General features: G+C 38.9%; 1 protein-coding gene across 12 annotated transcripts in view; it reads right to left on the bottom strand.

Annotated features, from left to right (window-relative positions):
* Nucleotides 1-12,421, bottom strand: part of LOC112156663 (protein unc-80 homolog) — a gene marked incomplete at its 5' end in the record, with an annotated part of 71,242 nt that overhangs the window by 55,406 nt on the left and 3,415 nt on the right. For all 12 annotated transcript variants that reach the window (XM_024288924.1, XM_024288926.1, XM_024288929.1 and 9 more), the window contains 11 exon segments: nt 1,082-1,229; nt 1,347-1,478; nt 3,264-3,587; nt 3,666-3,931; nt 5,965-6,105; nt 6,203-6,419; nt 7,772-7,906; nt 7,985-8,258; nt 11,093-11,223; nt 11,381-11,445; nt 11,517-11,640. In XM_024288924.1, coding sequence (XP_024144692.1) covers nt 1,082-1,229; nt 1,347-1,478; nt 3,264-3,587; nt 3,666-3,931; nt 5,965-6,105; nt 6,203-6,419; nt 7,772-7,906; nt 7,985-8,258; nt 11,093-11,223; nt 11,381-11,445; nt 11,517-11,640 — 1,957 coding nt within the window.

Below are 12,421 nucleotides of genomic sequence, written 5' to 3'. Positions count from 1 at the left end.
TTTTAAATATATATTTTTTGAGTGTTCGGCCCACAACCTAAGGTGTGTTTTGGATTTTGACCCCTTGTGGGGTTGAGTTTGACTCCCCTGGTTAATTGTTGTGGGGTCATATGTGTTTTTTAGAGAAATACTGTGTACGTTTTTTGTTTTTCAATGTAAAGTGCTTCAAGTTACACAACATATGAGAAGAGCTTTTTTTTAATATAAATACAGTTTAATTTGATTTAATAAAAGCTGAATATTTTTCTGTCAAATGTATGGAATCATAAAAGTGTCAAAATTGTTGTTTGGTGTCAAACAAACAATTGTGTCAAAATTGCTGTCTGGGTTGCTATTAAAACTATCTTTTGTCATATTTTAACGTTTACTATTGATTTACTTAAAATCGTAGTCATAATATGGAAATTCCCGTTAGCATAAACGTTAGCTTTCGATCATTATTTAATTTAATTTACCCTACTGATGTGCAACATTTTTGTTATTTAGCGCTAAAAATATGAAGCTAATATAAGTCTTTAGCCCCTGTGTATGTATTTAGCGCCAACTCACTGAGTATATTTGAAGAGGTAAAAATGTATGTGAAGTTGCTGACATTACAACGGCTAGCGTACTTAGCTAGCAAAACATTTACCTGTTAACATTTTTTCACCATAACTTCTCCTTTTGTCTGTTTAAGCTTAATTAGTGTAGGATTGTTTTTTTTCTTTTTTTTAATGATAGCCAATAGTTTTGCTTTTGTATTTTAAGTTTAAGTGGAAAAGTTACATGTTTATATCAAAACATGCTAACCTTCTGGAAAGGATTAAGGTTTTTTTGACCTATAGTCCCTGGAACATAAATGCTAATTTGCTAAATTTGGTGTCACATAAGCTAACATTCCCACTAAACTAGCATGTTGACACAATTTGAAGGGTAAATTGCAAAAATATGACTTTTTTTTAGCTAGCATCTACATTATGACATTTAAAATCTGTTATTTACTAATTTCCCGCCAAAAATGTCTGAATGTGTGAGTATGAGCCTCTCTGTATGCGGTTATGTTAGAGGACAGTCAGCCTACTTACAGACTCCACATACTTACTGTCAGTAATGGGCTCCATGCAGAAGCCCAGCAGTGCATGCAAGAAGTCCACAATGTTATTCAGGGAATCTTTGTTGACATACTCGCGCATAGTTTGGCGAAATTGCACCTTGTCCAGCTTGTAGAGGTTGGTCAGGCAGTTCTGGGCCTAAAGATAATACAGTTCTGAATTATGACTTAGGTTTGCACCAAAATAGAACTGCTCATGATGACTAATTTTGATTTTATTAAAATTAATACAATGAGGTTCATCTAAGGGGCTAACCTGCATCCTGAGGCGATCTCCAGACAGCCCTCTGTGGCCCTCGCCGCAACCGTAAGCACACCCCAAAGACTTGACGATCTTTATCAGCATGGTCAAAGCCAAGCGGTGGGTGCTGAGGCCAGAACCCTCTTCCTGGTCACCACAAACGAGAGCAAACACAGTGAGATATCATCAAACTGATATATTTGAAGAGTTGAAACCATTGACTGTACATGAGAACTGGACTGAGTGGCCCCTCCCCCCTCGAGTTCCAAACAGGAAGTAACTTCTAGCTCCGACGACTAAAAATCCGTCAGACTTATTTTGTCGGAACTGCTAACTGAACTTTTTTTCATTATTTCTTTATCTATAAGGCAAGTTATAAACGGACCAATCAGATGCCTCGGTTAAAAAAATGGAAGCTATTGGCCCCTGCTTTCAACGATCAACTGACGCTTTCAAGTGGGAAGGGTGTGGCTTTCCAACAAGCGAAAGTGGTTGCCATGGAAACGTTAACTATGACTTATTTGGTCCAATCACTGATGTCTGATTTCAGTATGGCGATGTTCGTATCCCAAAAAAATTGGCGACTTCATTAAGCCATTTTCTATGGGTTACTCTACAGCACATGTGTCAAAGTCAAGACTCAGGGGCCAGATCCGGCCCACTGGGTAATTCTATCTGGCCCTCCAGATCATTTTATCTTATTGTTATTAATGACTCGATGTTATCTTGCACTTATTTCAAACTTGTATAATTTTGACAAAATTTATTTTTAAGGAGAGTAAAACATTGAAAGTTACTTAGGGTTTAAATTTAATTATTCTGGAATTATATTCCTGTTTTTATTTGATTTATAATTTTGTTGAAAATTTATGGTTTTAAAGTGTGAAAAATTGGTATTCTGCTAGTTTTTTGGACTATTTTGGCATTCACTAAGATTTTTTTTTGGCCATTTTAGAGTTTAGTTAATATTTCAGCTACATGCTAGCTGTTTTGGCTAATTTAGGCTTTTCTTTTTGAGTTTTTTTAAGCTAATATTTACAAGCTAGCTTTTTTTGGCTAATTTTTAGTTTTTTAGGATATTTTGAAGTTTAACTATTTTTTCAGCTTCATGCTAGCTGTTTTTTGGCTTATTTAGGCTTCTCTTTAGTTTTTTAAGTTTTTTGGAGCTTAGCTAATATTTAGCCCAAATGCTAACTGTTTTTTTTTTTGGCTAATTTAGACTTTTCTTTAATTTTTTAGGCTATTTTAGAGTTTAGTTAATATTTCAGCTACATGCTAGCTGTTTCTTGGCAAATTTTGGCTTTTCTGTAGTTGAAAGCTTTTTGGAGTTTAGCTAATATTTCAGCTACATGCTAGCTGTTTTTTGGCTAATTTAGGCTTTTCTTTGTTTTTTTTTAAGCTATTTTAGAGTTTAGCTAATATTTCAGCAACATCCTAGCTGTTTTGGCTAATTTAGGCTTTTCTTTTTATTTTTTTAGGCTAATATTTACAAGCTAGCTTTTTTGGCTAATTTTTAGTCTTTTAGGATATTTTGAAGCTTAGCTATTTTTTTCAGCGACATGCTAGCTGTTTTGGCTGACCTAAGTTTTTTTTGTTTTTTGATTTTTTAGGCTAATGTAGCATTTAGCTAATATTTTAGCTGACTATCAGCTTCAGCATTTTCAGCTATTAGCAATAGCATCTTCAGCGGCCAAATTCAGGTTACAGCATTCACACTAGCGTTATCTCAGGTAATGCTATATATCTAGTTATAGTAAAGATGTACGTTTTTAAAGTTTTAAAAATATAGTTTTCGAGTGTTCAGTAAATGTTTATCCTGTTCGGGCCGCGACCTAAGGTTTGTTTTGGGATTTTGACCCCCTATGTGTGATTGAGTTTGCCCCCCCCCGCCCTATGGGACCAGTTCTCATTTACAGGTTAGTTGAAACGCACCTTTTTGTCGTTGTCCTTGTTGTTCTTCACATCGTCTTTGCTCCCCTGTCCGCTTCCTCCTCCGCTGCCTCCCCCACCTCCATCCCCTCCACCGCCCGCTCCAGCGATGGGCCCACCCCCCTGTGCGCCCCCTCCGAGGCCCTGCACCACTGACTCTTTGGCGCGGGCCTCCTGGTTCTCCTTGTTTTCCCCCTTGGACATCTTCTTGCCCATGTCGGGCACCACGCCCAGCTGGAGCAGGCAGTCGATGATGTTGAGAGCCACGTCGCAAATCCTCGAGCTGATGTCGTGGCTCAGGACGGCGTAGAGCGCTCGGAAGACGGCCTGAAAAAAGAACAAAAAAAGATGAAGGTGAGGAACTTCCCGGCTTCCTGTTCTTGGGTGAGTAAAGGGTTCCCTCACCGTGAGGTCCAGCATGCCGTTCTTCAGCACAAAGTTGTTGGTCCCCTCGATGTTCTCGCCCTCCTCCAGACAGGAGTAGTTGATGCAGGAGTCCGTGAGGCTGCGCGGCAGGTTGGAGCACGCCAGCGGCTCGGGGATCTCGGGGACCGTCACGGGGTTACACAGCTTCTTCATGTGCTCGGTGAAGAAGTCGGCGTAGCCCACGTTGAAGGACGCCACGGTCGTGTTGAAGGCCGCCATGGTGATGGTGGAGATCTGAGATCGGACTGCAGACAAAAGAAGAAGTATGTTTGTGTAGCAAATACATAATGTTGTTTGTGGTAAGAGTATCTCAGAGTATTCGTAAGGATAAAGTAACACAATAGTGAAACGTACGGGTGATGCTGTCATACGGTGTTCCTACGCTCCACTTTAACGATTCGTAAGATGTAAGTATTGGTTCTTTACTGATCATGTCCAAATACTACATTATACACAAGTTGTATGTTGTTCACGTGTTCACTACAACTTGTCGCCCGCAGACAAAATGTACATGAACATCCCACTTGAAACCATTTTCGACCACAGATAACCCGTAGTATCGCTTTAACTTGTAAGCTCATTTCTTAAACTTTCTGTATTTGTTAAATTCTTTCTTTTACATATTTAACATCAGACGGAACAGAATCCTCAATGTTTTCATGTTAAAGGATCTGTTTTGTTTAAGGATAAAACTAACAAAACAGATCGGCGATGTCGCGACGAACAAATAAACAAAGAAAGACACAGATTATATCTATTGTATGAACATTTTGTGGCTTTTCAACTTTTAGTTGCTTTTATGAGGAGCTGGAGTCAGGGCTCAGAGTGGTTTTAGTTCTTTGGATTTGTAGTTGTAAAACATTTAGTAAATAGGAATAGTGATGGTAAAAAAAAAAAAAATTGGCTCAGCTGCTGGAAAGGACAAGCTGGAAATAAAAAACAACTAGCAGGACATCCCCCCCCCACCGCTCCAAAACAAAAAAACAAAAAAAAAAAGGAAATTAGCATAACAAACACACGTTAAAAATGTGCAGAAAAACAGGAAAAATGTTGTATAAAAGAAAAAAATGTGTATGCAAACCACTTGAAAAATGTGCATATAAAAAACAAAAAACATTTGCATGTAAATACACACAGAAAAATTGTGTAAAAAACACACAAAGAAACATTGGCAAAAGCACAAAAACATTTAAACGAAATACACACACAAAAAAATGTATAAAACATGAAAAAAAGTTAGCGTGAAAGATGAAAAAAACTGCATGAAAACCACAAAAATGCTGGCAAAAAATGCACTAAAACGCATGACAAAACCCACAAAATGTTTATGCAAAAAACAAAAAAATTTTGCTTAAAAATATGAATAAGAAATTTGAAAAAAATTGCATGAAAAACAAACACAAAACAAATAAGCACAAAAAACATCAATAAAAAAAATTGCTTGAAAGACAAAAAAAATTGCACAGAAAACAAAAAGTTTACATGAGCAGAAAAAAAACTGTTTAAAAATGCAAATAATAAATTAGCAATTTAGCTTGAAAAACCAACTTTCAGAAAATTTGTATGAAAAACAAACATGAAAAAAATTAGCACAAAAAAACATGAATAAAAAATTACCATGAAAGACAAAAAAAAATATCAGAAAAAAACCCCCAAAAAGTTTGCACAAAAAACAAACTAAAACATTTTCCCCGAAAAACCCACAAAAAAGTTTGCATGAAAAACAAAAATAATTTTCTTTTAAAACACAAATAAAAATTAATGTAAAAATAAGCATGAAAACCATACAGAAAAAATGTGCCCAAAAACATTGCTATGATAGACAAAAAAATTTGGGGAAAAAAAACACAAAAAAAAGTTTGCACAAAAAACAAAAAAAAAAAACGTGTTTCAAAACTCAAATAAAAAATCTTGAAAAACAAAATGAGCATGAAATACACAGAAAAAAACATAAGCATATAAAATACAAAAAAATGAGCAAAAATATAAACAAGTTAGGATGAAAATTACGAAAAAAAAGTTAGCATGAAAAACACAAAAAAATAGCATGAAAGACATAAAAAACATTACCAAATAAAACACAAAAAACTAGCACCAAAAACAAACAAAAAAAAAAAATGGCACAAAAATAAGAACCAAAAACAGCCTTTTCTTTTTTATTGAATGCACTTTGCTCCATATAGTTCCTCAACATTTGTTAATTCTGGATCCTCTCCTGACTGTGAGCCTAAAGTATCTGTTCCATACAGTGCCCTTGTGTCCCCACGTCCCCCCTTACCCTCTCTGACCACATTGTCGCTGTGGCTGTTGGAGTGGTCGGGCATGTCCCGGAGGAGGGAGTGGTGGGAGTGGGAGTGTTTGGCGCTCAGGCTGTCTGCATCTGCGGCCGTGTCGGTGCTGCCTCTGCGCGTGAATTTCCCTGGCAACAGAAAAAGCACTCAGACAGCTGACGGCAGATTCTTCCAGCAGAATGCTTCCTGGAAACCTTCCCGAAAGCAGGATGGTGTCCCGCCTACCCATGATGGTGGCCTGCCAGCCGCCACGGTCCAGAGCTCGCCGATCGTCCCCTAAACCCGAGAAGCTTCCGAAGGAGAAGGTGCTGCGGGTGGGCGAAACGTCAAGGTGGTCCTCGTGCAGCAGGAAGGGAACGCCCATCCGACGCTGACGCTTCTTCCCTGCGTGGTGGAAGGGAATTGAACCTTTTCTCTCACGGTCCTCGCGCCGGTTCTTGAACTGAAACAGAGCCAGAACACAATCACTTTATACAGAGGGGTTTAACATGGTGAGCTATGGAATGAGAAAAGTGTCAAAATTTACCGAAAATAATATCACTTTCAGAAAATTATACAAATGTTCCCAAAAAATTTAAGACAAAAGAAAATGGAAAAAAATACAGATAAAAACAAATGTTTCTGTTTTTTTCTTATAAATGTCATTTTATGCGTATTTTACGTAGTTCATTAGCAATTATTACTTAAATATTGCACAATTGTGCAAAATTTTTACGAAATTCATACACAAATTTGTGGTTTTCCACGACTGTCCGACATGTGTCCAACAGTCTTTTCACACACATACCACCCATGTATAACTTAGATATCGTGTACACGGCGCATATATCACGTTAAAATTACATAATGGACTAATGATTAATAGCTAATAGCCTCATTCAAAACCCTTTTTTAAACTCTGAACTTCTGAGATTGCTTGTGGTGTAATTTGCATTGTTTTATTTTTGTTTATTTGATTTTTTAAATTTTTTTTCTGTTGTTCTTGTTTGAAAATGAACATTTCATTGAAATTGAATTGATTTACTCCTTCCATTTTATTATTTTTTTGTTTTACCTTGTAGCTTTTAGTCAATTAAATTTCAATTGTTTTCTTCTTTTTTGCAATCATTAATACCGGTCTCATGCAATTCCTTTTAAATATCAAGTTTTAATTTTAAGAAAACAATACAGATTGATTTAATCTAGATTATATGGATCATTTAGATTATTCATTTAAAAAAGGTACTAAAATAAAATAACCTTAAAATAGTATTTCTGAAAATGTTTTATTATAACAGTTGTGAATCAGACGCAGATGAAAAAAGATCGTATTTGTGATGTACAAAACAGAGTGGGCGGGGCCTCAAGCTCGATGCTCCGCCCCTTTCTGATGCATCTACCAGGTGTTACCCCCAACCTAGCATTAGCGGTAAGGGAGTGTAAGCTAACAGTAAAGCTTTCAACAATAGGGAGGGGAAAGGGGGCGGGGTTTGCTCCTCCTCAACAGCCCCGCCCACAACAACAGGGGCAAATTGCTAATGAACTCCTGTTGCTCTGCAGAAACTATGTCCTAAACAGGTTTTTGGATTTTGGCTAAAAACAGCCTAATTATAGTTGAAAAAAAACCTACTAGGAACACTTTTATAATAGATCAAAATATGTGTTTTTTTTTTCATAACATGAAAAAAAACTAAGAAATTAGAAAATGGTTATATGTAAAGTTTCTAGTAAATTTTTGACCTTTTCGGGACAATTTTTGCAAAAATAGAAACAATTTAAAGAATCGACAAAAAAAAAAAAAACAATGTGACTGACCTTCTTGAAGATGCTCATGCCGAGGTCGGAGGACAGATCCGGAACCGCCTGGCGCCGCAGGTTGGTGAGGGAAACTTTGGCGAACGTCTCGGTGCTCAGAGATTTCTCCTCCTCGTTACACTTCAGACTCATGTCCTGCGAACAGGAAGTAGTCCCCTTAAATAAAACAAATTTAAAAAAAAGCAACAACCCCTAAAGAGTGAACACAGCTACCTGAGTCCTGTGCGTGTTGACCAGCGAGGGCGTGGCCGCCACCATGGAGCTGCTGCGCGGGCGGGGGAGGGGCGCGACCAGCGGCTCCGGGGCGCGCTCGGGCCTCTCCTCCAGGATCTGCCTGAGGCGCTGCAGGTAGTACATGAGGGACCAGTGGACGCCCTCCTCTGTCCAGTGCGGCTGCAGCAGGCAGCGCAGGACCGCCACGTCGAAGTAAGTGGCGTAACGGGCGCGCTGGGACGGCGAGGACGGAACGCCGGCGGGAACGGACGTCCTAAAAAACAAACAAACAAAAAAAAAAAAAACGTAGCTTATCCGACTCTTGCAGGCCTCACTTCAGGTCAAAGGTCATGATTCAACAACTATGGACTGAAGTTTTGGAGCTCCTAAAATTCAACTAAAGCATTTAAAAAAAAAATTATGATCAAAACAACACAAAATGTAGTTTTTGGTTTATTTTTTTTAAGCAAAAGTCCCAAAAAGACTCTCTAACCTTTCATCCCGAGAAAGGAAGGGGGGCGGGGTTGCTCTGCTCCAACGGTCCGACCCACAACTCAATGATTAGATGCACAATACTCGGGATTGTGCAAAAATGTCAAATAGAAGAGGGTGTAATTACTTAAAAGTGGTTTGTTTCTGTTTTTAATTGTGTAGCAATTTGAGCTCCACAGGGATGAGAAGCAATTTTTATAAATTTTATAAAGTTGATTTTGTGTTAAAAAAAACTGTAAAAAACTGACATAATAAAATGTTACCACTTTTTATAGTATTGATGTAATGTCTTCTGTATCCTCTATGACATCATGTCAATTGGACATAAGACATATGGAGTCAAAATAGTCTTAATTGATTTGTGCGTATGTTGTTCTTGATTTGGATATTTGTGTATAACTTTGGACCTGTGTGTGCGTCTAATTCCTTAATTGCAACTTGTTTCTGCATGGTTGTGGGTTTTTGTAACGCATACAACACATTTTCTGCGTAACTGTGTCCACTTGCAATTTTACATGTGCAAAAATTAAAAAACACACAAAAAAATGTACAGACGCACTTAAAATTACAGCAGCCTAAAACTAACTACACATACAGATCTTTAAAAAGTACACACCAATCACCTGATACACACAAATCCCCTTTTACGCCCAAATCTGATTATTTTATGGAGAGAAAATAGTCTCACTCAGATGTGCGTAACTCTTGATTTCTGCGTAACTTTGCATGTGTAATTCATGATTTTTTTTAACTTATGTCTTCATGTTTGTGTGTAACTTAAGTTTTTGTAACTCATACAACACATTTTGTGCATAACTGTATGCTCTTGCAATTTTGTTTTCACATGTGTAAAAAATACAAAATGCAACTTACACACAACCTAAACTAACAGAAGCTTAAAACTAACTGCATGTACAAAAATTGAAAAAGTACGCACAAATCGCCTGATAAACATACATCTGTATTTGCCCACAAATCTGATGATAGACTGTTCTATGGATAAAAAATAGCCTCATCCTGATGATTATGTATGTAATTCTTGATTTGTGCGTAACTTTGGATTTGTGTGTGCGTAATTCTTGATTTGTGTGCATAGGTTTGGATTTGTGTGCATAACTTTGAATTTGTGCAAGCATAATTCTTGATTTGTGCTTAACTTTGTATTTGTGTGTACATAATTCTTGATTTGTGTGCATAACTTTGGATATGTGTATATGTAATTTTTGTTTTGTGTGCATCATTTTGGATTTGTGTGTACATAATTCTTGATTTGTGCATAACTTTGGATTTGTGTGTTCAATATTTTTAACTTATACAATATATTTTGTGCACGAGTACAAAAACTATGACAAAACAAATACCAAATCTAAGTCACACATTCACAAACTTAAATTTCAAAAGCTTGAAACTAACTACACAACTCTTTGAAAATTATGCATGAATCATTTGTTCTGCACTTTTATTATGGTATTTACACACAAATTGGATGTGATATTATTTCACTTCTTTAAGATTTGTGAGTAAATGATGCGTTTAAATGCTGCTAGAATGCTGGGTCATCAGAGTTGTTTTTATTAGCCACTTAGAACTTAGATTGTGAACATTTTTTGGTAAAAACTTGACATGTCATCTACTCTCTTTAAGAGTTATGCCTTGATCATTAATAAATAATTAAAAGAAATCTAGATAATCAAGAATTACGCACAAACAACCACGCAGACAAAAGTTACAAATCAAGAATGACACACAGATCTGGTGAGACTATTTTGACTCCATATATTTGCTCCATCTCATTATCAGATTGTTAAAGATGTGCTTTTGGAGGGACAAACATCTTTTCATCATTCAGGGTTTGAAGTCAGACATGAACAAAGCTGTTGCTTTTTCATAACCACAAATGATAAATCACAGGCTTCTCTGGTGTAACACCGGGGCGCCGTGGACCGCCGCCGTGTTTCCTCATTAGGAATGCATCAAAGGAGGGCGGAGAGGCCCTCCAGCACCGGCAGGAGTGCAGCAGGCGGCCTACGTGAGTCCACTATAAATAAGCTGGAATGAAGGTCAGCGCTCGCCGCAGAGCGCGCCGAGCTCTGCAAACGGTGGTGGAGAAGGGAAAGGGGTGGTGGCGGGGGGGGCTAATCCCGCCTCCGCTGTGACGGACAGAGCGGGAAGCTCTGCCGTGAATCAGTGGATCGGGTTTCACTGTGTTGTTGTGTCAGGTTGCCGGGGGCGACAGAGTGACGACAGCCGCCCCGGAGCCAGCGGCTCCATGCGGTAAGGTGGGAGCGGTTGCCATAGAAACTGCCTCAGCATCACCATCGATGATGACAGCGAGGGGGGGATGTTTGAGAGGGAGCCGCATTAATGAATGAAAAATGATCTGCAGGAAAAACAATCCTGGGAGCTGGCGGCGAGTCACGGTCACGAGCGGCGGCGCCGGGATCGGATGGACCCCCCCGGGGATGATCCCGGAAGCCAAACAGGAGCCTTTACGAGGCCGTCTGGTGCCAGAGCAGGGACGCTGCCAGCGTCTGACATGTGGCACGTTACTTCTGCGCCATTACCCCGATTATGTACCCGAGTGTGTCAACTCGCAAATATCCGATCTGCCCTCACTTCTTCTTGGGGGGACCTTTGACCGTCGGCTGGGAAGGGCCGCCTTTCTCCACCGAGTTGCCACGGCGACAGCTCTGCTCTCCTGCAGCGGGGGAGTCTGATTGGGCGGCCTCGCACACCACCTGAAAGCCCTGCGGGGTGGAAGACGGACAGATCAACAGGAAGGAAGGCGGTGATAATTACGGCTGATGCGGTTGCCACGGCGACCAGCTAATGAATATTTCCAGCCGCCCTCAGGAGAGGAAGCAGATAAAGCCTTTAGGATCGACGAGGGGGGATTTCGCTCACCGTGGGACCCGGGTTGCCAGATCCACAGGGGCTGCACTGGTTGCTGATTGGGGAATTCCTCTTTGCTGCCGAGACAAGCAGAGATTTATAAAAATAGGTGGCGCCAGAGAGGGAATTTTTTGTCAATCCCCCCCACCTGTTACGATGTTCCTGACGGGTTTGATGAGAGCCGTGAAGGCGGGAATGTCCGGCTGACGGTGCTCCCACATTGGCTGCCAGATTACCAGACCGCTGGCCAATCGGAACGTCAGATCCGACTCCTAGGAAAACACATTATCCGTCAGTATTCTCTGAAGTTCGGAATGACTTCAACCCCCATTCGAGTTCAAGTCACCTAAAGTAATATTATGCACCTACACTGTAAAGAATGAAACGTTGGATCAACTAACAAAAATTTGGAATTTATTTGTTTTTATTAAATTTTAAGTTGAGTTAACCAACAACCTTAGAATTTTATTTGATAAAAAAAAAAACAATAATTTCGAATGTAACAAATTATAGAATTTTTGCTAATTGATCCAACGTTTTTTACTTTTTACAGGGTAGATATGTAAAATTTGTTGTACCCATTTGACCCATCCGTCGGGGGAGGGGTGAGCTGAAGACACAGCTGCACTCAGGAACCATTTGTTGATTTAAACCCCCAATCCAACCCCTTAATGCACTATAAAAACTGAAATATTGGATCAATTCGCAAAAAATTCTTTAATTTGTCTCATTTAAAATATTAGTTTTCGTCAAATTAAATTAAATGTTGAAGATAATTGTGTCAAATGTTTTAATTTGATGAAAACTAATATTTTTATTTGTAGCATATTACAGAATCGATCCAACATTTTTTACTTTTACAGTGTAGATGTGTAAAATTTGTTGACCCATCCCATGGGGGAGGGGTGAACTGAAGACCCAGCTGCACTCCACAACCATTGTTGGTTCAACCCCCCAATTTAACCCCTTAATGCACTGTAAAAAATGTAATTTTTCCCTCAGTAGCTCCATTTTAGTTCAAAACCATGTGCAACTGCTCAGAAAAAAAAATAT

The sequence above is a fragment of the Oryzias melastigma genome, linkage group LG2 (assembly GCF_002922805.2).
Source record: "Oryzias melastigma strain HK-1 linkage group LG2, ASM292280v2, whole genome shotgun sequence".
Taxonomy (NCBI): Eukaryota; Metazoa; Chordata; class Actinopteri; order Beloniformes; family Adrianichthyidae; genus Oryzias; species Oryzias melastigma.
The sequence above is the reverse complement of the archived record's forward strand: the minus strand, read 5'-3'. Positions and strand labels throughout refer to the sequence as shown.